General features: G+C 41.8%; 1 protein-coding gene across 1 annotated transcript in view; it reads right to left on the minus strand.

Moving 5' to 3' along the window:
- Window positions 1-7327: 7327 nt before the first annotated feature.
- Window positions 7328-21363, minus strand: part of GPC4 (glypican 4) — a 101302-nt gene continuing 87266 nt past the window's right edge. Inside the window, exons 4-9 of the mRNA XM_012653476.1 lie at window positions 15621-15786; window positions 10305-10435; window positions 10066-10212; window positions 8942-9078; window positions 8110-8285; window positions 7328-8015 (exon numbers count right to left, since the gene is read on the minus strand). Coding sequence (XP_012508930.1) covers window positions 7813-8015; window positions 8110-8285; window positions 8942-9078; window positions 10066-10212; window positions 10305-10435; window positions 15621-15786 — 960 coding nt within the window. The 3' untranslated portion in view covers window positions 7328-7812. The remainder of the gene's footprint in view (window positions 8016-8109; window positions 8286-8941; window positions 9079-10065; window positions 10213-10304; window positions 10436-15620; window positions 15787-21363) is intronic.

Raw genomic sequence — 21363 nt, forward strand, 5'->3', positions numbered from 1 at the left:
ATGGCTCCCTAATCTGATTTGTACTTGGGCCTCTCAACCCACTACCTGGCTGCCTAATGGCTGAAAATGTTTCCTGACGCCCATGCAATCCCAGGTCCCTGCAGGATGGTGTCTGGGGAAGCAGACCCCAGGGATGCTTCTCCATGTTTCTCTTCAGAGGCGGGAGGCCACAGCAGAGTAGAGTGGCCTGAGATGTCCGGGATCTCTGGAGTGCCTCTGGGGCAGGGCTGTGGGAGGGAGCTGGAAGCCATGCTTGAAGATTTGGGGAAGTTGTGTGCATGTGGCTGGCCAGAATTCAACAGTGCCAGGGATTGGGAGACTGGGAGGATCACTTTTAACATGTCTTACTGCATGCCAAACCTAGACATCCAAAAAGCACCCCCTATGCTGAACTGCATTGTCTTCACTGGAAACCTCCCAACCCGGATGGTTTGGGGAGGCTGGAGTTACACGGTGTAAAGGGGGCTGAGGCCCCTCATCTTGCACAGTACGGCGCTGAGCACCTTGTCGAGCCCAAGGACGGCTTCACAGAATCCATGCCACATACTCTTACGTGGTTCATCTTCTTTAGACACCCTGTGCATCATGTCTCATCCTCCTCAGGAGTTCTCGTTGGAGCCCGCCCACTTGAATTTGAAGTCGCCTTGCCTCCTTTCTAACGGCTTCGGCTTCGTACTCTGATCACATCATTCCCCAGTCCTGTGTCAGGAAGCCCAGCACCTCTGCTTTGTGCGCCCATTTTCCTTCTGCTTCCTCACTCCCCACACCCACCCCGCCACCGCTCTGCCCTTCCTCCTGCAATTCCAAACCAGCCAGTGCTTTATTGAGTGTGTGAGGCAGCCTGTAGCACCCAAGGAATTATAAGAACTAATGATGGGTACCGCCCACGAGGAGCTCCTGAGAGAATTCCCTCTCCTTCCATCCAGCCTGGCTTGAGGCCTGCCTCCCCTCAGGACGTCCCCCTGACCAATCCAACGTGCACTGTGCTCCCTTGCCCCGCAGGACCGCTAAGAGCTTATGCATTCACTGGCATGTTTCCTGGGGAGCCTTGTCTCCTCAATAAAATTATGGGCTTCCCGAAGGCGGAGACGTCATCTTACATAGAGTTTTTCTCTTGCCCTCCTATGCAGAGATCAGGGCCAGATCTGCCATAAATCATAATAGTGCCTCACATTCTATGTGCTTTTGGAGGCCCACACATCCAGAGCCACACCTTTGCTAACCAAGGGCTGGCCTCTCTAGGCACTTCTTTGGAGTCTCTGTTTCACTATGACAAGGACCTTCAAATTCTTTGATTGGACATAAATTATTTAATACAATTTCCCAAAAGGAACCTAGTAGACAAACTTCACAACATAGGGCTCATAGGGGTTTATCCAGCCCTGACTTATGTGCAGGCCCATGGCCCAAGGGGCAGGTTGAATAATAGCTAGTATCACTCTCTGACAGCCAGCTCAGATGCCACCTCCCTCCCCCTTTCCACCCTGATTCACCTTCTGGGTCCAGTGAATTTGTTCACCATGCGCTGACCACCATAAGCCTCCGCTGCACCGCTCACTGATTAACGCAGAAATTCTCTTTTACAAAATGAATCATTTACTCATTCTAGGGGGGTAGTCTCTGGCTTTAGTTTTAGGAGTTCACCCTCCCCACAGCTCCCCTGATTCTATAGGTTTATGTGACTGTGACATTGCCTCGCAGTCTCTCTGCAGACTAGTGAGGCATCACTTGTCTTTCCCTTGGCCATGGAGCCCCCAGTCCCTGCTGACCTTGCTGTCCTCCCTGTACCATGTGTCAAGGTAGAGATCCAACACCGGAGTCTTGAGTACTCCTAGATCAAGACATTTCCCATTTTGCCTGATGGGCGTGCTAGGATATGTGTTCAGGAAACAACCAACGAAAGTTCTCAGTGTCATTCCTGGGTAGGAAATGGCAAGTCAAAATCTCTTCTTCCTAAAGCACAGATTTTGTTTTCAGATGTTGTGTTTTCTAATGTGCACTAAGACCAGTCCAACAGGAACAACTTACTGTTACACTCCCCATCCAGAGCAGTGCCTGTTTATCCCTGTTCTTTGTGTCCAATCTCTGACCCAGGTGTAGATTTTAAGATGGAACTGTGTTGAGGACACTTTAAGGAGCCCAGATATGTTTACTGGAAGCCACTGATGCCGAGACGTATTTCCCTCCCCACAGAGCCCCGGCCGCTTAAGCAGGTATGGATTTTCCCTATGGAAACCGTGGTCTTTTTCTCAGATTGGATTTGCTTGAGTGTCTAGCGTGTTGAGCCTTCCCGGCACTGCAGCTGCTGGGGCCCCCCCAGAACCCTTTCACACAGGGTCTCATGAGGCTGTCCTGGAGAGGGTGGACAGGATCACACTGGAGTTAATACCACTTATTCAAGAACCAGCACATCGGTGCCACATAGTCCCCACGTCACTCGAGCTCTTTCTGAAGTCCACAGGGAAGGAGCCACTGTGTGAAGCTAGAAACCCTTTTCATCATAGAGATTTGTCTCCAGATGGCCCTTGACTCCTTCACCCCTACTCAGGTCAGCCATGTCAACCAGTGAGTGCCTCCGATAGCCATTACCCTGACCCTTCCTTAGGGCCAGGGCAGCTCTACCTGTGGCATGCTTGACAAGCCTTGTCCTTCCTAATGAACGATTTAGACAACATGGAATAAGGGTAAAGGGAAATTGAAGGAAAAGTAGCACTTGACATCTCTGGTGGCAGACCAACATCTGCTCCAAACCTGGTTCTTGCATTTCTTACGTGGGTGTCACCCTTAGCCAAGTTACCTAACTTCTTCATGTCCTTTGACTCATCTGCAAAATGGAGTGACTTCTGCTCTGCAGGACTGTGAGAGAATTGATGCGGCCCAGCCTTAGAGCCAGGCACACAGGTTCTTCCTGCCTCCCTTTTCAGTCAGGATAGTACAGGTAAATGAACAGCAAATGCCTAGTTTCTTTTTTTTTTCTTTTTACAATAAATGTGTCTAAATGACTATTTGTGGCTGCTGCCAGAATTTGTTGAAAGGTATTCAAAACTGAAGCGGTAGTGTGAAAACCACTTTTCATTACATTTTAAAAGAGAGGTGAGATCAGGGGCAGTAAAGACCTTTAGAGACAAATGGACTGAAAGAGTGTCGGGAACATGACGCGCCTCCTCAGAAAATTACCCACTGGCTGTGATTACTTCTTTGTGGCCAACCTGGTATCAAAATGCCCTGTGCAGTGAGTCACCACAAACAGCCGGTTATAGTCAGCTTTAGGTTATCTATGGTGATGCAGAAAAGCAAACCCAGGCAGTGGTAAATCTAAGAAATTCTATTTGCGTTCTGGAATGCATTTTATATGTACTTTCTTTTTCTTGGCAGGAGACTTACCTTCCTAATTATGTTTCCCTTTGGCTATTATTAAAATCAGTCTGCATTCCCCAAGCACAGAATACTGACAGCCTGTAAGTGACAGGGTAAGGTCTACCTAGGATTGTTTGGAAATATACAATCAATCAATAAATCTGTGTGTATAGGTGTACACACACACACACACACACACACACACACACACACACACACACAGAGGTCTTCTAATCCTATCATGCAAGAAACAAAAGAATTAAGAATAACATGGAAGTTATTGCCAAAGGCTTCCCCAAAGACCAGAGAACAAGATCATAAAACCCTTCTTGGGTCATCACATACCTACCCTTATCTTTACTCTTTAACCACACTTGTCATCTTTCATCTGCTTTTACCTGGTTGGATTGATGTATGAAGATCTTTTTCTTTCCAACAACCCTGTGCTTTTTTTTTTCTCAGAATTCCTAACATTTAAGAAATGTCAGAAGGAGAGTGAAATGTACATTTAATTCCACACATCGACACTCATGCTGAGAAATGCATTCCTATAGATTTTCCGATTAATGATGAAGTCGGAAGTCTCTTCAAACACTTGATTCATAAAAATTCAACTTTACATGGAAACTGAACTTGGGACAATTATTTGCATTCTCTAATGACTCCTTGACCACTGGATGCAGTAACCTAATACCCTCAATGGTACTAATGTGCTGTTTTCTGAGAGGATCTTGCCAATTGCTTTGGTCTTCTTCACTGGTGATGACAGGAAAACAAACTACCAAAAATGAACCTTAACACAGAGAGCATCCTAATTGAGCACTCTGGGATTATAGCACTATAATGCCAAACTGCTCCTCTAATTCTATTTCATGTTTGTTTCTTGAAAAACAACCTAGATTAATCTGAGCCAAAATGCAGTAAAAATCAAAATGTGGTACCACCGCGAAGCCATGCCTTTAGAATAGGAATCGCAAACTTAATTATAGATCTGTATCTTTGGAGTCCTCTACTCTCAGTATTTTTTAAATTAACCTAAAGAAATAGGGCATTATATGCATAAAATGCTACATTTCATATTAAAAAAGAAAAATCTCTACTCCTATTTGCTTATAAATGCATAAGAAACTTTGGAAGAAGATAAACAAGCAACTGGTAAGAACTTCCTAGGGGTGTGGGGGCAACTGGGAAGATGGATGCAAAAATGGGAGAGAAACTCACTCAATACCTTTATATGTTTTGGTGTTTAAACCCTGTCAATATATTATCTAATTAAAAACTAGACAAGTAATATTATAGGGCATTTGGCTCACTAATGGACTAGAATTCCCGCTACCATGTCATCTTTCAGAAATTTTTCACATATATAGAAAGGAATTTGAGAAGAATTAGGAGTTATAAAAGTAGACTGAATTTATAAAATATATCATGGAATGCAGAGATATATTTTTTCCCACTAAGTTTTCAGTTGGGAGAATTTTCTGAGTACTTTTCTATTATTTTAAAAAAGGTAGAAAGTTGTATTTGGTAGTTTGGTATTTGCTTAACAGTGAGATCACTCTCTCTCTCACACACACACACACACACACACACACACACACACACGCCTCTGCTAGTAGATAACTGTTATTAACTTATTATCTTTTAGCTGTGTAAGTAGACATATTTTGCTCACACAAAAGGGGAAGTAGAACTTTGTGTAGCACCATCTACATCTATTTTTATTTTGGTTCTGTAATCACAAATGACAATTTCTACTTCACGTAAATTGTTAGGTTTCAAACACTCAGTAACTAAAGTTTAAAAATTTAAGTCAATTCTTTGCAGTGCCTTTTAATCAAAATAGGTGTTATTACTATTTCTGAAATAAAATATAAGTCTAAAGTTGTAAATTTTTTAACATACAGAGTAGGTGAAGTGTTCAAAAGAAAAATACATGAATTTATAAAACACAACCCCTTCACATGCTATTAACTTTGGAAAAGTCAGGTCTTCTCCTAAGAAGGCTTTTATTCTACCTCATACTCAAAACTCTTAAGGTTTTAAATATTGAACTTGCCTCTATTCTTTTTTTGGGGGGGAGAGGTGAGAATGAGCCTGCCAACTGGTTATAAGCCAAGAGTTATCCAGTCAGACCTGAATGGAAAAATCTATGATTTGTTTATTTCATAGTTCAAGTTCAAAAGCAAGAGACAATTTAAATAATAAAAGGGGAACAGGAAAAAATGCAAAGAAAGAAAACAAATAAATAAGAGTCCAGAAGAACCTTCAAGAATATTTAATTCGGAAAATGTTACTGGTTTAGAAAACTTGACTGAAAGAAAACAGCTGGGTAGAGTTCAAGGTTTTAAATTAAAAACAATCTAACAAGGTCTATGGGGATAACTCTTTGAGCCATATTTTGGAGACCAGATTCATTTCTACCAAGTAAAAGTAATGGCAGTCTAAGCTAAAAAGGAAATTCCTCACAACTGAGGTAGTTACTAAGTATCAGCACATTTTCCAAGTTCTCACAAGGCAGCTTAGCTATTTACAATCTATTTTTCCTCGTACATAAATGGAGTGTCTTTTCAATTTTATGTCTTCTGTGATTTGTTTAAAAAAAAACACTATACACACCAGCCAGAATATGCCTATTTTATTAACATCATGCTTTAATAAATAACTGGCTACTTCTAATAAAATTAAGCCTCTGTTTACAATAGCCCCCAATATTCCATGTTGACCATTCTGCAGAATTTGGTGTAAAAAGTTGAATGAAATGTAGACCCTGAGCTATCAAGTAATTATGTTTCAATATAAAAATAGAGAATTACTCTTACAACTGAAGATTGAACAATAACACAAACAACCTCTTTGTGGGTTTTAGGTTCTGTGGAATTGGTTGGTATTAATGGCTGTCTAAAGCAGGAAGAGACTTGCAGAATTTTAGGCTTTCTGTAGACTTTTGGGAACTCCTTTTAAAGTGATTTGTTACATTCTCATAGTTTTATGAGCCATCATTTGGTAAGGACACAAGGAAAGGGTTCCCAAGGGGCCAAGGCAGTTGTTAGTCTTTGGCCTGGGACAACAGATGTGGCCTTTGCTAGTTCACCCACGTGGCTATGGGTCACTGCTAAGATGTAGTCTTCTCAGCTTTACCTACTCCCACCCCTCCCCCCAAAAAAAACACCACATAAAAAAATCTGGACACATAATTCTCCAAGTGGGCTCCTTGGCTGATATGGGAAGCACACAGCTATGAACCACTGCAAGACCTTCACTTTACTAATAAGAGGGGACTGGGCAAGAAAAAGACTCCAAGACACCTTATACTCTCTTAAAACAAAAACTGGGATCCAAAAACAAATGCAAATACACGTGCACAGACGAAACTTTGCTCGAGTGTTGACAACTATTCCCTGAGCCCAGGCTGTACCCCGAGTTTGGCTAGCTCCCAGACAGCTCCCTATATATGGTTAGGTTTGAAATCTGGACCACTGTAACAAGGGGGACCAAATGAGATTGTTGGTCATTTACTGCTGCCATTGGGATATTAATTCAAAGAGGGTCAGTGTGGACATGAAAACTAGCACACAGTGGCTTGCTAACTTAAAAAAAAAAATACACCCCCAAATCCAAGTGTGAACATGTGATAACTGGGACATCCTGAATGCCTTATATCTATCTATCAAGAATCTTCTAAATGGATTACAACTTTAAGTGGGTTCAAGAAATGGACCTATATCTTAGCTTATGTAATTCAACTCCAACCAAAATGGTAGTCTGCAGTCTCTTCCAATCCAGCTATAAATGAAGTATGTATAACCTTCTTGGATTTATGCTTGAATACAATCTGACAAGTGGCTCAGAAGCCCACTTGTGCCTTCACATTCTGTCCTAACTTAATAATAATTAAAAAAACAAAATCGCCTCCACTTCTCTCCACATACGGCAACTAAAATAACAGGGATAAATGGAAATTTTACCACTTGTTGGGCTTTTTCTTTTAATAAGATAACATGATAAATAAAACCTGCTTCTGTACAGCTATTTAATATTTCAGAAACACGTACATGTTACATGCCAAGAAAGGACCCTGGTTTTCTTGTAAGAAACAAGGTGAGATCATAATTGAAAAAAAACCCACAAACAAAATGAGAAAAAAACAAACAAACATACAATAGAGTGATAAATCACAAATGCACAACTAACTACAGTTCTGTACCTACACTGTTAGCCACATTTAACACGATTCTGGGGGAGCAGGAACCAACTTAACGTACAAGTCCCTCTTCCTCCCCAAAAACTGAGTGAAAAAACAAAGTCAGCATTTTTTAAACCAGTGGCCACATAGTAAAAACTGTACATTGTTGTCCATTCATTTAAAAAGCAAAGTCACTAGAATGATATAAAAGTGATAACCGGTGCCTTTTAACTTTTTGATGATGAACACTTTTTCTCAGAGGTTGAGAATTATCTCCACTCTCTCTGCATAACCAGAAACAAGATGCAGAAGACAGCGAGGAGGTAGGGCTGTGCCCCAGGACAGGCACCAGCACTGTCGGCTTTGTCGTTGGCACTCTTCCCGGCGTGGTCTGTGGAGTTGTACTCAAACTCCGGGGGGCACTGCTGATACTCACATCCGCTCCCACTTCCTTCTCCGCTATTTTCATCACCTATTTTTAAAAAATGGAATACCGATTTCATTCCCCTTGTTTTCATGAGGAGGCATGCAAGAACAATTTGTACTTGAAAACTGCAAATGCTTACTGATGTCGAAGAAGTCCACGTCGTTCCCATTGTAAGCATTCTTCATTTTACTGGTCATAACCCGGAGGGCCATGATTTGACGGAGGATCAGTATGTCCGGTTTGCTAGCGTCCACCTGGACCTCTGGGTTGTTGCCCTGGTTGGCTAATCCATTTCCTGTCACTGCAAACAGGTACCTGAAATGAGAAATCACCCCAGTAAGATTATTAGGAAAGCAAAAAGAATGAGGAGATCATCAAACATATCTGCTAGATTTCTAGTATTTCCACAGAGCACAACTAAATGGAAGTTCTTCAATTCCTACTGAACACTAATCTCTCCTTTTTCTGGGTATGTCTTGTTTCTCCAATTTGACTATAACCTTTTTGAAAGCTACCCCTATTGTGGAGGCTGGGGTGGCAAAGTAAATTGCCCTCCGAACGGGTAACTTATCCAAGTTAGTGAGTGTGTAAGGGAGGGACACAGGGCATCAACACGTCAGAGGATGAGACCTTTTAAAAACTGGTGCTTTATGAGGCCAGGCCATTACACAAAGGGCCACAGACATTGAACATTTTTAAAACAATGACACTATTGGAACAGTCCTAATACTAGAACATAACTACTGTCAATCTTTTGACCTAGCACTCTTTGCAAGTAGCTGGGGACCTTCTCAACATTTCTACTGCAAAGCCCAGTCCTAAGAACATCTAGAAGCCTTCCATCTTGTTGTTGCCTACTGTGTGTGAATTGCTTCCCCCGATGCCTCCTTGGACGACTGAGAGAACCCTCTCTGACGGTCACCCAGGCATGCAGGAAGGGCGAGACTGCAAATCCATTCAACAGAGCTAACCTGCTTTTGCCTTTTCCATTCCAGCAGTCATCCTCATTGCCATTTCCTGCGGCCATCCTCTCATCATTGCAAACGGTGCTTGGAAGAGAGGACCAGAATTTCTTGGCCTGTTTTAGTTTCTCCTTGACATCAGTAACCTAATGAAGAAAAAAACAAAAGACCTCCGTAAAACACCACAAAATTACCTAAGGATGTGCCCTTTGACCATTTCTAAAGTATCTCCAGAGTGATAAGTAATTTGCTGTCAACTTTAGTCGGGAGAGAAAGATGCAGATCCGATTTATACTTAGAAGTACAGAACCACTAGAATAATAGTTGACGTGCAGGCTCTGAAGGAGTTGCCTAGAACCACTGTCCATTCTACCTCATGATCATAACTACTGTCTGAGGCCCACCAGGTCCTGTACCCTGGAGACACAATAAGACGTGGTCTCTTCTGCTAAGGCTTTTACAGTCAGAATCAAGCTCATATATTATCCACCCTGAAACGTACCTGTTATTGCTCTTCTTGTGTCCTTGGGCTCCCCTTCTTGTGTTCCCTCCTACTACTCTATTAATACTCTCCTACATTCTTGTAGCATGTTGCTGTGCATAAAGAAATTTGCCTACGTATATATTTTTTACTCTTCTTTCATCCTAGCATTTACTATACGAGGGCTGTCCGGAAAGTTTCCATCCATGTAATATGAAAATTACATATTAACAATGGCTGGATACTTTCCAGACAGCCCTTGTCTACCATCTGACGTTAATAAGCCTGGAATGTCTGCTTCTCTGTCATTGCCTCCATATTGCAGCCTTTTGAGAACAAGGACCTGCCTTATTCCTCTGAGCCTCCCTGTGCCTAACACAGTGCTGGGCACATAGTAGATGCTCCGTAAATACATGGTGAAACTAAAGGAAGGATTTGAGACAAGACTTATTGCATCACATTCCTTGGCTACATAGGAACTTGCTGAGCTAGAAAGTGAGAGAGGCAGATTTACTGATATCCACATACAATTTGCTTGAAAAGTTACACCTGAAAGACCCAAATTTGTGAGCTTTCCAATGAAAAATTCATTTTAAGCAAATGTTTTCGGTTCCTTGTAATTGAACACAGCCATTCCTGCCAAAGTGCTCACCAGTCGGTCCAAACTAGTGCCTGCCGCTGTGGTTGGGCGTTCCTCAGGGTGATGTGGTCTGAAGCGAGCACTGAAGGCACTTTCAGAGATGGAACGAGAAATTCGTCCAGCTGGGAGGGGCTTGGGGGGTCCACATCCCTGGAAAACCTGCATTGGAGTAAGTGAGGTCATATTAGGGAAGCCACATTGCAAGCCAGAGGGGGCCTCCAGCTCTCCTTCCAGTATCCTGCCTTCATTACCTTCTGAGATACTTGCACACTGTTATCCTGCATGTTCATGATAGCATCAGAAATCTTCACGTCGATGGGATCCATGACCGATTCAATGTTGAAAGGACCCTCTAGCCTCTCTGCCACCATCAGCATAGCATCTAATACGAGGTTTGGGGAAGAACAATACATCATATAAAGTAAATCATTACGTTTGGCCTTGGGTAATCAGTCATTATTTTACTATTTTACCCCATGTTTCCTGCATGGGGTGGGGAGAAAGCATGCATCATAATTAATTCATATTTTTGTGTCTATTTTCATTACACCAAACTGTATTTAGTCATCATGTACCAGCAGCTCTCTAAAGTGTGAAATGGCCAGATGAATGCTTTGTTCTACAGCAAGGAATCCCGTCAGGAATCTTCTATCATACTGATTATTCACTCCTTCGTGTGTCAGTGGCTGTCACTGAGAGCCTCTGAGCTGGCTCCCAGATGCCAAATCCAAGGCTGGAAGCAGAATAACATGCCAGTTCCCCCAGACATTTCCCTAGGATCTTTGCATTTCAGGTTCCATTTATAAGAGTTAAAAACATAAATCAGTTAAAATCCTGGCATACCAATTCTATACTTTCTTTTTTTTTTTAAAATAAAACCCTTCAGATCCTTGAGTACACAGTTGGAAAATGCAAATGAAAGCATTCCTAGGAATTCTAATGACTTTTCACATAATGAAACTCTGAATGACGCAGTTTTTATATTAAGATAAACTTCCCATTTCAAATATAAAGGCCTCAATTTATTCTAAACAAAGCATGGACCTCCTTTTTTTTCAAGTGAAAAGACAACACAAGACACAGTGCACAAAATTCACGTGCTCACAGTATGTATCTTCACTGATTAGCCTGCAAGTCACTTTCAGACTTTGAGGAATCTAGCATTTTCCAGTTAAGCACTGAATCCCTTCAACGAAAAATGCTTTACTTGTTTTCTTGTCATACATGTTCATTGGGATTATGAGATTTAATATTTTTGCCTAATACCTATTGTAAAAAATTAGAAGATCTTGCAAATGAAATCTCCAAATGACAGAAAGGATGGTTCGTTACTGACGAGCAGTGGACTTGTAAACTTGTTTTTCCCCTTTACACTGTAGTGCTTAATGAATGGCAACAGGAAAAGTTAGACCCACATTATCTACTGCTTTCAGGTAGTGGGCTGGTCTCCACAAGATTGTGTGTTCTTCCCCAAAGAACACCCAGGCCAACTGCAGCCCCCAGCTGAGCTTCTACCTAAGCTCTCTAGTGGAAAGGAGTACAGTCAGCAGCATATCAATGAAGCCAAATTTGGTTATCAACCTTTCCCCTTCAATCTAGAACAAATGCTACACAATATTAATGCATAGGGTCATTTCTCTAAACTGATGTACAATTCTGATGTCGCAGACCACAAATAGATTTCCATGAAATTTAATTTTTTTAAAAGTAATAACAAACGAAGTTTCAGATTGCATTGTGGTAAGTGCCAATAAAGCAATGTCTCTAACCTCTAAGTAAAGGCTGACAGCATGCTATACCATTGTAGTAGAGGAGAGAAAAAATGCTTTTGATGCACTAGCAGAAGGAGACTTTTGTAAACAAGTGGAGCACAACTTAAATGTGTTCATCATTGTCAAATCATCAGGGCTGCTACATAAAGAAAGCATATTCCTTCGTAAGCTGAGAAGAAATCGCTTGCTCCAAATAAAAATATTATGAATAGACAGATAATAAACATCCAAAATGCAGAAGTTTAAACAACAACAAAAAACCAGCGCATTTTGTAACTACTTATTCCCCTAGTGGGGAGGAAAGGGCAGATCACTAATGTGTTTGTGAAAGACTGAAAGGAAACATAAACCCCAATTCTTCTGGCTGCTTGGTGTCTTTGTAAACTCTGAGCCGGCCGGCCATACACAAGGGCCTGGGAATGGAGAGAGAAGCTGGGCCTTTGTTGGGGCCGGTGCCATGGCGTTGTGTGTTGCATGGCTGAAGAATGCGACTGAGGAGCATTCTGCCTGCAGCCCAGAGCCAAAGCTGCCTCTCACCCCTGGGGTAAGTCATGATTGGCTATCAATCGGCTCTTCCGTAGCAGCAGCCAACCCTGATAAGAAGCTTCAAGAGACATCCAGAGATGGTTGGTTTGGTGTTTTCGTTTTCTTCTGGTTGATGTGAGCCATGGGGCTCTTGTTTGTGGGACATCCGACTGGCTCCTGCCTCCTGCCTCCTGCCAGGAACTGGCTGGTGTCCCCGCCAGCAATCCCCATACTAAATTCCCACTGGCAGCAACATGCGACATTAATAGGGTTGGCTATGAGTCAAATAAGTGTTAACACAGCTACAGTATGTGATAGAGAACAAGTTGCACCTTAGCATAATTTATGATTCTCTAGAAACTGACTTTTTTGGTGGAAGTGGGAGGTGGGGAGGTGTTTGGTTTATTTCTCAAACTGAACATTTCATATAACCAGCCTCTGATAAAACCGAGTTCCAAGGTGCTTTAGCTATTTGGATCCATCCTGATAAAGGGTGACAAGACTTCAACATTTACTGAAGGGTCACATTTCATGGCAATAGGCAGATGCAGTTAAGAGAGGAAAGGGAGGGCATGACAACAAGGTGACAGATTTGGAAAACCCATCCTTAGTCTCTTAAAGGGTCTAGAGTCCAACTGCATGATTTCAGCGCTCAGGATACTGGCATTAAGTTGCCCCCCCACCTCCCCCCAGCAACAAAGCGTCCGTTCTCACTAGGGAAAGTGATTCCTTTGCATTGTGCCGCAAATAATCAGAAACCCACATCTTCTGCCTCACGACCTGACTGAAAGAACAAAAGGCAGTTTCCTGACTTAACCCCAAGATCTGGTTTAAAGAAGGGGGGTAAAAGCCCTTGACCATTCATTAACTGCAGTCATTTAAAGGGGAAAGAAAATTCCTTGCAAAGAGAGAGACGAAGGAAAAAAAGACGGGGAAAAAAAAAGAATTTACAGCAGAGGCTGTAAATTGGGACGGAATTCTACAACCACAGTGCAGATTAATTAAACCCTTGTGAAAAATTCATGAAAAAGCACTGAAGATTAACAATGTCTATTACTCTTGGCCTTTTATATCTGCTTATTAGAAATAAAGAATAGTATGCCCATTAAAAATGAAGTTTAGATACAATTATATGCCTCATCCCTCCAAAAAGTATCATTTAAAATAACTGGGGGAAATCGATTTAAAAATCCTATCAATTTCCACTTGGGTTTAATTTTGTCTCTTCAAAGATAAGAAATGTAATTTAAAAAATACACAGCAACAATAACAGCAGCAACTTAAGCCCTCCTTGTTTTAGAGTAAATGATTAAAAACATTAATTAAGCAAGCCAGAGTATGGTTTTGATTAGATATGGACTTGCAAATTCTTGGAAAAATATGTAGAAGAATTTGTATTTTAATATAAAGATATGAAGACTTTAGTTATAGTTTCTGCCAGACATGTTTGAGTAACAGAACAGTGTGAGGGACATGCCCCTCTACCCCTCATTCCTGATGTGTCTATAGAAAAGTTAGCAAAACTCTATCACTGTCACCATACCTTTTTTTTGTACTGGATGGCAAATTCTACTCCCTTGCATGGAGAAATAGTACATCTAAGGAAAAGGGAAAAGGCTCACCAATTCTCTTTAAGAACTCAATTTCGCAAAAGTGAATGGCAAACTTGACATTTGGGTGTGGGGATGAGGTTGGGATTAAAGAGAAAGAGAAAGAAAGAAAAAAACAGCAACTTTAGATCTGGAAATGCCATGGGCTTGTACTTTCATGAGAAATATTTTGAAGCAAGACTTTCTCCTATGGCTTCATTCTAGGCATGATGTGCCATTTGTGCCTGTGTGTCTTTGCTGGTCTTATGCCTTCCCTTTCATGGGATTCTGCTTTTCTGTGTGTAGAAGATTTTTTCAGGTCTTCTAGCTTTGAGCTATTTACGCTACAATTGTGCTGAAGTGCTTAATATTCACATCTTTTTTTTCTCTGTGTCAGTGTTCTCAAGAATCTGTTGGAGCCAATTTATTGATGCACTTTCAAACGGAGTTAATATGGTAATTAGCTCTCGTGCAGACTAAAAAGCATTTCCCAACTCCACTCCCCCACACCAAAAAAAAAAAGCCAGAAAATTGCATGCACATTCCCATAACGTGGACAAATAAGTGAAAAATTGGCGCTTATAAAGACACGCAAATTCTGCAATTACGCAAATGTTACTGGGTGATGGGGAAAATGTGAGTTTGTTTTTGTCAGCTGTTTGTATGTGTGTGAGGTCCCATTCACACTCAGCATTAGGAGCCTCAACACTGGTCACTGTTGTTTGGGGGTTAATATTTGCGCCAAATAGGCATCAAGGTAGCTGATGACTAGATACTGAAATTACCCTTAATTTGTCCTTTCTTCTAAATCATAATTAACCCTCTCAGAAACTGGCCACTTTACTAACATTGCTGTCTGGGTCCCAGTAATGGTTTCCAAGGTGGTAATTATCAGGGTAAAGTCCTCTCCTTTTTTTTCACCAGTCTACTTTACTAAATCCTCTATGGAAACAGAATCCCTAGAGGCCAAGGCAGGAGGATTGCTTGAGGCCAGGAGTTTGAGACCCAGCCTAGGCAATAGCCAGAACCCATCTCTACAAAACAAAACAAAATCAGCCGGGTATGGCGGCACATGCCTGTAGCCCCGGCTACTCGGGAGGCTGAGGCAGAAAAATCGCTTGAGTCCAGAAGTTTGAGGTTGCGTTGAGCTACGATAACGCCACATCACTCTAGCCTGGGCAACAGAGTGAGACTCCATCTCGAAAAAATAAATAAATAATAAAAAGAAAAAAGAAACAGAGCCCCTAAATTTCTACAATCAGATTTCACCTGATCCAAATAACATATGGGTATCTTGCCAGTTTGTAGGAGATTTGGTTGCAGTGTAACAGACATAACATTTTAATAGCTACTTTCACAGCTCCGTGAGGGCTGTACATGCACACAAGCCTATGATCATAACCAAAATGGATTTGTAGGCGGAAATATGAAAAAGGAACTTTCTTATTATTAAAACTTGGTAGTCACTTGTATCTAATGTCTTCAGAAATGCTACCATTAGTTGAAGGGAACATTGGCTTGCAGTGATTTTTTTTTTTTTTTTACTACTCTCAAAGTCCAACAAACACAAAATAACTAACACTAAAATGAACATAAATTTTATAGTTGTCAATTATGACATTACTTGTGATTGGAAGTGGGGCTACCTCCAGCACCACAAATATATTAATTGCTTGCTCACCTATGAAATTGTTCCACTCAAAATCGAGATCCCCTTGGTTGGCCAAACAGCCTCTCATGATGTTGGAGCAGTAGTTGTAACATGGCTTCACAGTCACGAGACCCTGGCAATGGGAGCAGTAGATCATCTTCAACAGGGCGTGGGTACACTGGGCTGTCGGAGTTATCTAATGTGTGAGAAGAAGAAAAAAAAACAGTAGTGGTGGAGCTTAAATAGACACAGAAATTGCAAGTCTACAGGTTGACAATGAAGGCTTGGCCATGAACTTAATTTAAGAATGAGTTGTGATGGATCACAAGTAGCAAGCCTGGCCTGCCTCCTGAAGAGATGAATTAGATCAAGATTAGATGAAGGAGGCCGGGCGCGGTGGCTCACGCCTGTAATCCTAGCACTCTGGGAGGCTGAGGCGGGTGGATCGCTCAAGGTCAGGAGTTCGAGACCAGCCTGAGCAAGAGCGAAACTTCGTCTCTACTAAAAATAGAAAGAAATTATTTGGACAACTAAAAATCTATATAGAAAAAATTAGCCGGGCATGGTGGCGAATGTCTGTAGTCCCAGCTACTTGGGAGGCTGAGGCAGTAGGATTGCTCGAGTCCAGGAGTTTGAGGTTGCTGTGAGCTAGGCTGACGCCACGGCACTCTACTCCAGGCAACAGAGTGAGACTCTGTCTCAAAAAAAAAAAAAAAAAGATTAGATGAAGGGAAGATGCATGCTGGGAAGGAGGAGATGGAGGTGGAGATGAACATCGCATGACCTTAAACAACCAAGGTGTATCTATCTCCCACCCCATAAACTCTCATTCTTCCTCCACCACATTCCTTCCCAGTCTCTCACTTGCACACTTAAATTGATCAATTACTTCAAAGTCCTTTTACAAATAACTTTCCAGAGTGAGCCGTGAGACACAGTAGTAGAGGCTACCCTCATCTGCCCACCATGCTTGCCCTGCTATGGCCTCTACCACCACTGTTTGTCTTTGCCAGACTGGAACACAAGGACATCATCTTCTCAAACACTAACTAAAAGGCTTCCCTTTGAACCTTAACCCTCTATTCAGGGTTTAGAACAGCATCCACTGTGTACTCTGTTCTGTGTGTGTCAAGAGCTGCACAGAAGGCGAAATTAATGTATTCTACAGGGCAGAATATGAGTAACCTTAAATGAGGCTTGGGAGCGGTAAAGCATGGAGTGCTCATGGAACACTTGTTGTAAGAGGTGGGCCTGCAGTTAAATTTTGAAGAAAGTGGTTGGATTTAAGTGATCCAATGAAGGGAGAGCATCCCAAGTAGTGACAACAAAATGAACAAAAGCTATGAAAACTGTAATGGGCATATCATGGCAGCTCAGAATGGGGTTGGCGAATTGTGGGAAACAAGGTTGGATACAGAGAGGTGTGTGTCGGGCTGGAATTTAGAGGGGCTTGCACACCAGGCAGAAACTGAGACACCATATGGCAGGACACAGGGGGCTACTAGAAGTTCCTGAGGAAGGGGAGCAGCAAGGATAGAAGCAGTGTCAAAGTCAGATTGGGTTGGCTGTCCTCTGCAGAGAAATGGGACTTGGTTTCATCTGTCTAGTTCTAAAAGGTAGAAGTATTGGGGGCATAGACGAGCTGATTCCATCCTGTCACTCATTTCCATCAAGGCTTAGAAAGGATCATGGCTAGGTATCACATGCTGGCAGCTAACTAAAGCTCCTGTCTTCTCATTCTCTCTGTCCCACCCTCCTCTTTCAGAGTCAATATCAGAGGATTAGTGCACACTCCTCTGTATCAGTACCAACCAGTTCTACAATCACAGACTTCTGGAAGCAGACACCACTGCAGGGAAAAGATGCTGGGATGCAGGGCAGCCCGGCAGTGCACGTCACCTGCTCTGAAGTGTTACTTTGGATACCACTTATCAACAGTGCCCTTAGAGACAGGGGATTAGTACTGTCAGGAGAAAATCTTCACACTGCCAGGCTCCTATCTGATATATGTGCACCCCACCTAACACACTCCAAACAGAACTCTAGCCTAAAAGGGGGTGGGGGTGAAACATGCAATAACAAATGGCAATTGTATACACTGAAATCAACATTCCCTACAAAGAATTAGGATTTTTCCACAGTTTTAACCAGTCCCAAATGTTTTCCTAGGCACGAAATTAGTCCTTTTAACTATGTATTAATGTACAGTAAAATCTTGGCTAACCAATATCCTGGGGGAATGGTCCTTCTGGACAGCTAGATTTTCTGGATAGCTTAAAGTCAGATTGTCAGGACTTTAATACTTGTTCACCTTTCATTTCACAGATGAGCAAACAGGACTGGAGGGGGGAAGTGCCCTGAGCATCGCAGGATCACAGAAGACTTAGAATTGGAAGGGGCCTTAGAGATCACTGAGTGCTGCTCTCACATTTAAGAGATAAGAAAACTGAAGCCAAAGAGATTAAGCAACTTGCTGACAGTCACCTCGTGACATTTGATTCCAGTACTGCACCTTATCAAACATTTGTGACAAAAAGATTTCCCAGATGTATCACGTTTCCCTGCCTTTTTAAACAGATGATAGGAAACTCTAAACTTAGGCATCTGTTATTTTCTTCTTTATTTTTAGTTGGGTTCCACATTGATGAGACTCTAAATGGCTGGATTTTAGAGAGGTAAAGAGTTACGCAAACGACTGTGAAAAACCACAGAACAGCTACTTGGCATTTGTTGAATATTTTGCTTAAGAGGAGACAATATCCTAGTAATAAGAAATACAGAAACCCAAAGTGTCAACAAATAGTTATTGAGCACTTACTATGTGCCAGTGATTATTCTGGAATGTGTTTGCGTTTAGGTAACAAGGCAAGTAAGAATTTCTATGTTAGAATGAGAAACTTGTTCTACAAAACACAAAGGAGTTCCAAGGTGGTATGATAGGCCTTTAGGAAATGAGCGAACTTGTAAACCCAGGATAGTTATATTAAAAAAAAATATGTTTTCAAAAAAGTCCTTTCCCATTCTTTTTTTAAATAACTCTAGGAAGTAGTTTGCAGTATTCTTAGTTCAACTTCAAGTCAAATCATTTATGCAGTAGACCTGGTAGTACCCTCCCCTAAAACAGGCTGATGGAAGATCCAGTTTTAAAAAGAGAACAAACTAAATGACACAGTAGAGTTTTATTAAAGGAAAATTAGGAAGCTGGGTTTGGCAGAGCTTTTCCATATCATTCTTTGGCTAAGTACTAGCTCATGCTCTGCACATGATTTATCATGTAACTACTAAAAATGATCGCAAGGAACCCGGCTATAACATGCTACAGAAACACTAAATAATCAATACCAGAACTGAAAAGAGAGATGAGGAAGTTATATAAGAAAACTGGGATGAGAAAGGACATATGAGATGCCAAAGTTAGAGAAAATCTGTCTTTTGTCTCATAACTACTAATCAGACCACCATGCAATATTTTACATGAAGGGATTTCAGAACCTGAAAAGCAAATCTGTTGGAGTGGGATAAGGCCCTACCATGCAAGGGAAGGGTTTTAAAACAGTCGTGAGACCTAAAGAAACAGGAGTCTCCTGCAACCCCTCATCCCCCAGAGGAAGTATCAATAATGCTAGCACTCCCGAGGACTTGGGGCCCCATCTTGCCTACCTGACCAAGCTCAGAATGGTGGACCCAGAGTGCCAAGGACTCTGGGCTACCCTAATGAGTAAACAAAATGGCTGATTCTCTTGTGGGATCTTTAAGATGTCTTAGTAGGTTGGTGAAAGAGGTGAAGGTGTGCCACAACCACAGGGAAGAAAAAGCCACACACTATATGGTACAGGTTGAGTGGCCCTCATTTGAAGTGCTTGGGACCACAAGTGTTTCGGATTTGGGATATTTTTCAGATTTGGGAATATTTGCATTATACTCACCAGTTGAACATCCCTAATCCAAACATCTGAAATGTTTACAATGTGCTGACCCTCAAAAAAGCTTCAGATTTTGGATTTTTGGATTTAGGATGTTCAACCTGCACTTCAATTTAAGTTCTCTCACGGAGTTTCAGGTAAAACTCCAAGATGTCCCTGATCCAGTGGTGGCTCTTGCTGTCACATGGTGATATACCAGGCACTGCTGGGTACTCCTTCACAGGCTCTAAATGGCCTTCATAGTACCAGGGCCAAACCTTTCACCCTTAAGCAAATATTACAGTGGACTAAGTCATACTGTGTTACGAGTCTTTATTCATTTTGAATAGAAATTCAAGTTCATTTACATTCTACTCCCTGGGAACCCTTGAAATCAATTGCTTCTTTTGAGTCCCCCAAAACTTATTTACTCAAGTAGATTTACTCCAGAAGACCCAAGAACAAGTGGTAGATCATGCCATATAGGCATTAACAAAAAGAGTAACTGGCCGGGCGTGGTGGCTCACGCCTGTAATCCTAGCATTCTGGGAGGCCGAGGCGGGAGGATTGCTTGAGCTCAGGAGTTCGAGACCAGCCTGAGCAAGAGCGAGACCCTGTCTCTATTAAAAATAGAAAGAAACTAGCCGGACAACTAAAAACAGAAAAAATTAGCCGGGCATGGTGGCGCTTGCCTGTAGTCCCAGCTACCCGGGAGGCGGAGGCAGGAGGATCGCTTGAGCCCAGGAGGTTGAGGTTGCTATGAGCTAGGCTGACGCCACGGCACTCTAGCCCGGGCAACAGAGTGAGACTCTGTCTCCAAAAAAAAAAAAAAAAGAGTAACTATACTCCAGGGTCTTCCTTCAATCCTCAGTTATGTATTTATTCTTGATGGCATGACATGCTCCTTAAAATGTTCAGTTTGATTGTTACTTCGGGGCACAGCTCTTGACTAACATTTGATATATTTTTCTTTATTTAGAAGGGTTGGTTGAGCCCAGATGTCAGTGACTTCCAGAATCCCTGGGACTAGGGGTTATGACTGCTTTTTACAGAAGTCACATTTTTAAGACGTCTCTTAGTGATTTAATAGTAATTTCTCAAAGTCGTATGAAGGAACAGGAAAAGGAAACTGTATACTCCCTTCTCCCTTTGAACAAAAAGAATGGTTTAACTATCTCAGAGAGAAAATGTTTATTTAGCTTTTATAGTTTCATGGTCATGAGGGTCTTGATGTCAAGATTCAAGAGAAAAATATTCTTTCCTATTATAGAGTTATGACTGATAGCTTCTATTGGATTTTCCTGATTTATGAGTACTTGGTATGTGCCAGGCTCTGTTATAAGAACTTTATATGTATTAATTCATTTAAGCTCAAAGTAATCATATAAGGCAAGTATCATCATCTCATTTCACAAATGAGGGAGCAGAGACTCAAAGAGATTAAGGAACTCACATGAGGTTTTCCAATAAATGACAGAGCCAAGATTTGAGCCCAGGCAGTTTGGTTCCAGAGCATGTGTACTTTACTTCCTTAATGTGTATCAAAATAGCTTCTTTTGAGTAATACACTATAGGAAGTTTGAGGGAAGCACAAGTGTCTGATCCTTTCTCTATAGCTCCTAGATCTAGTACAGCATCTCCACACACAATGTACACTCAGTTATGGGGCTGGATGTTTTCTAGTGACAATTTGCAGTTATCAAAGTTTGCTGACCAAATGAATCAGTGTTTATGTTGGAGGATAATTTAGGATGCAATTGTTCTACATGGATGAGATGACATCGCTTAATAAAACAACAGGGACTTACTGAGCTTGTGCTATTGTTTTTAGAACTGTTCAAGGTGCTACAGGTGTGATACATATAATATTA

This window comes from Propithecus coquereli, unplaced genomic scaffold (assembly GCF_000956105.1).
Source record: "Propithecus coquereli isolate 6110/MARCELLA unplaced genomic scaffold, Pcoq_1.0 Scaffold42, whole genome shotgun sequence".
Lineage (NCBI taxonomy): Eukaryota > Metazoa > Chordata > Mammalia > Primates > Indriidae > Propithecus > Propithecus coquereli.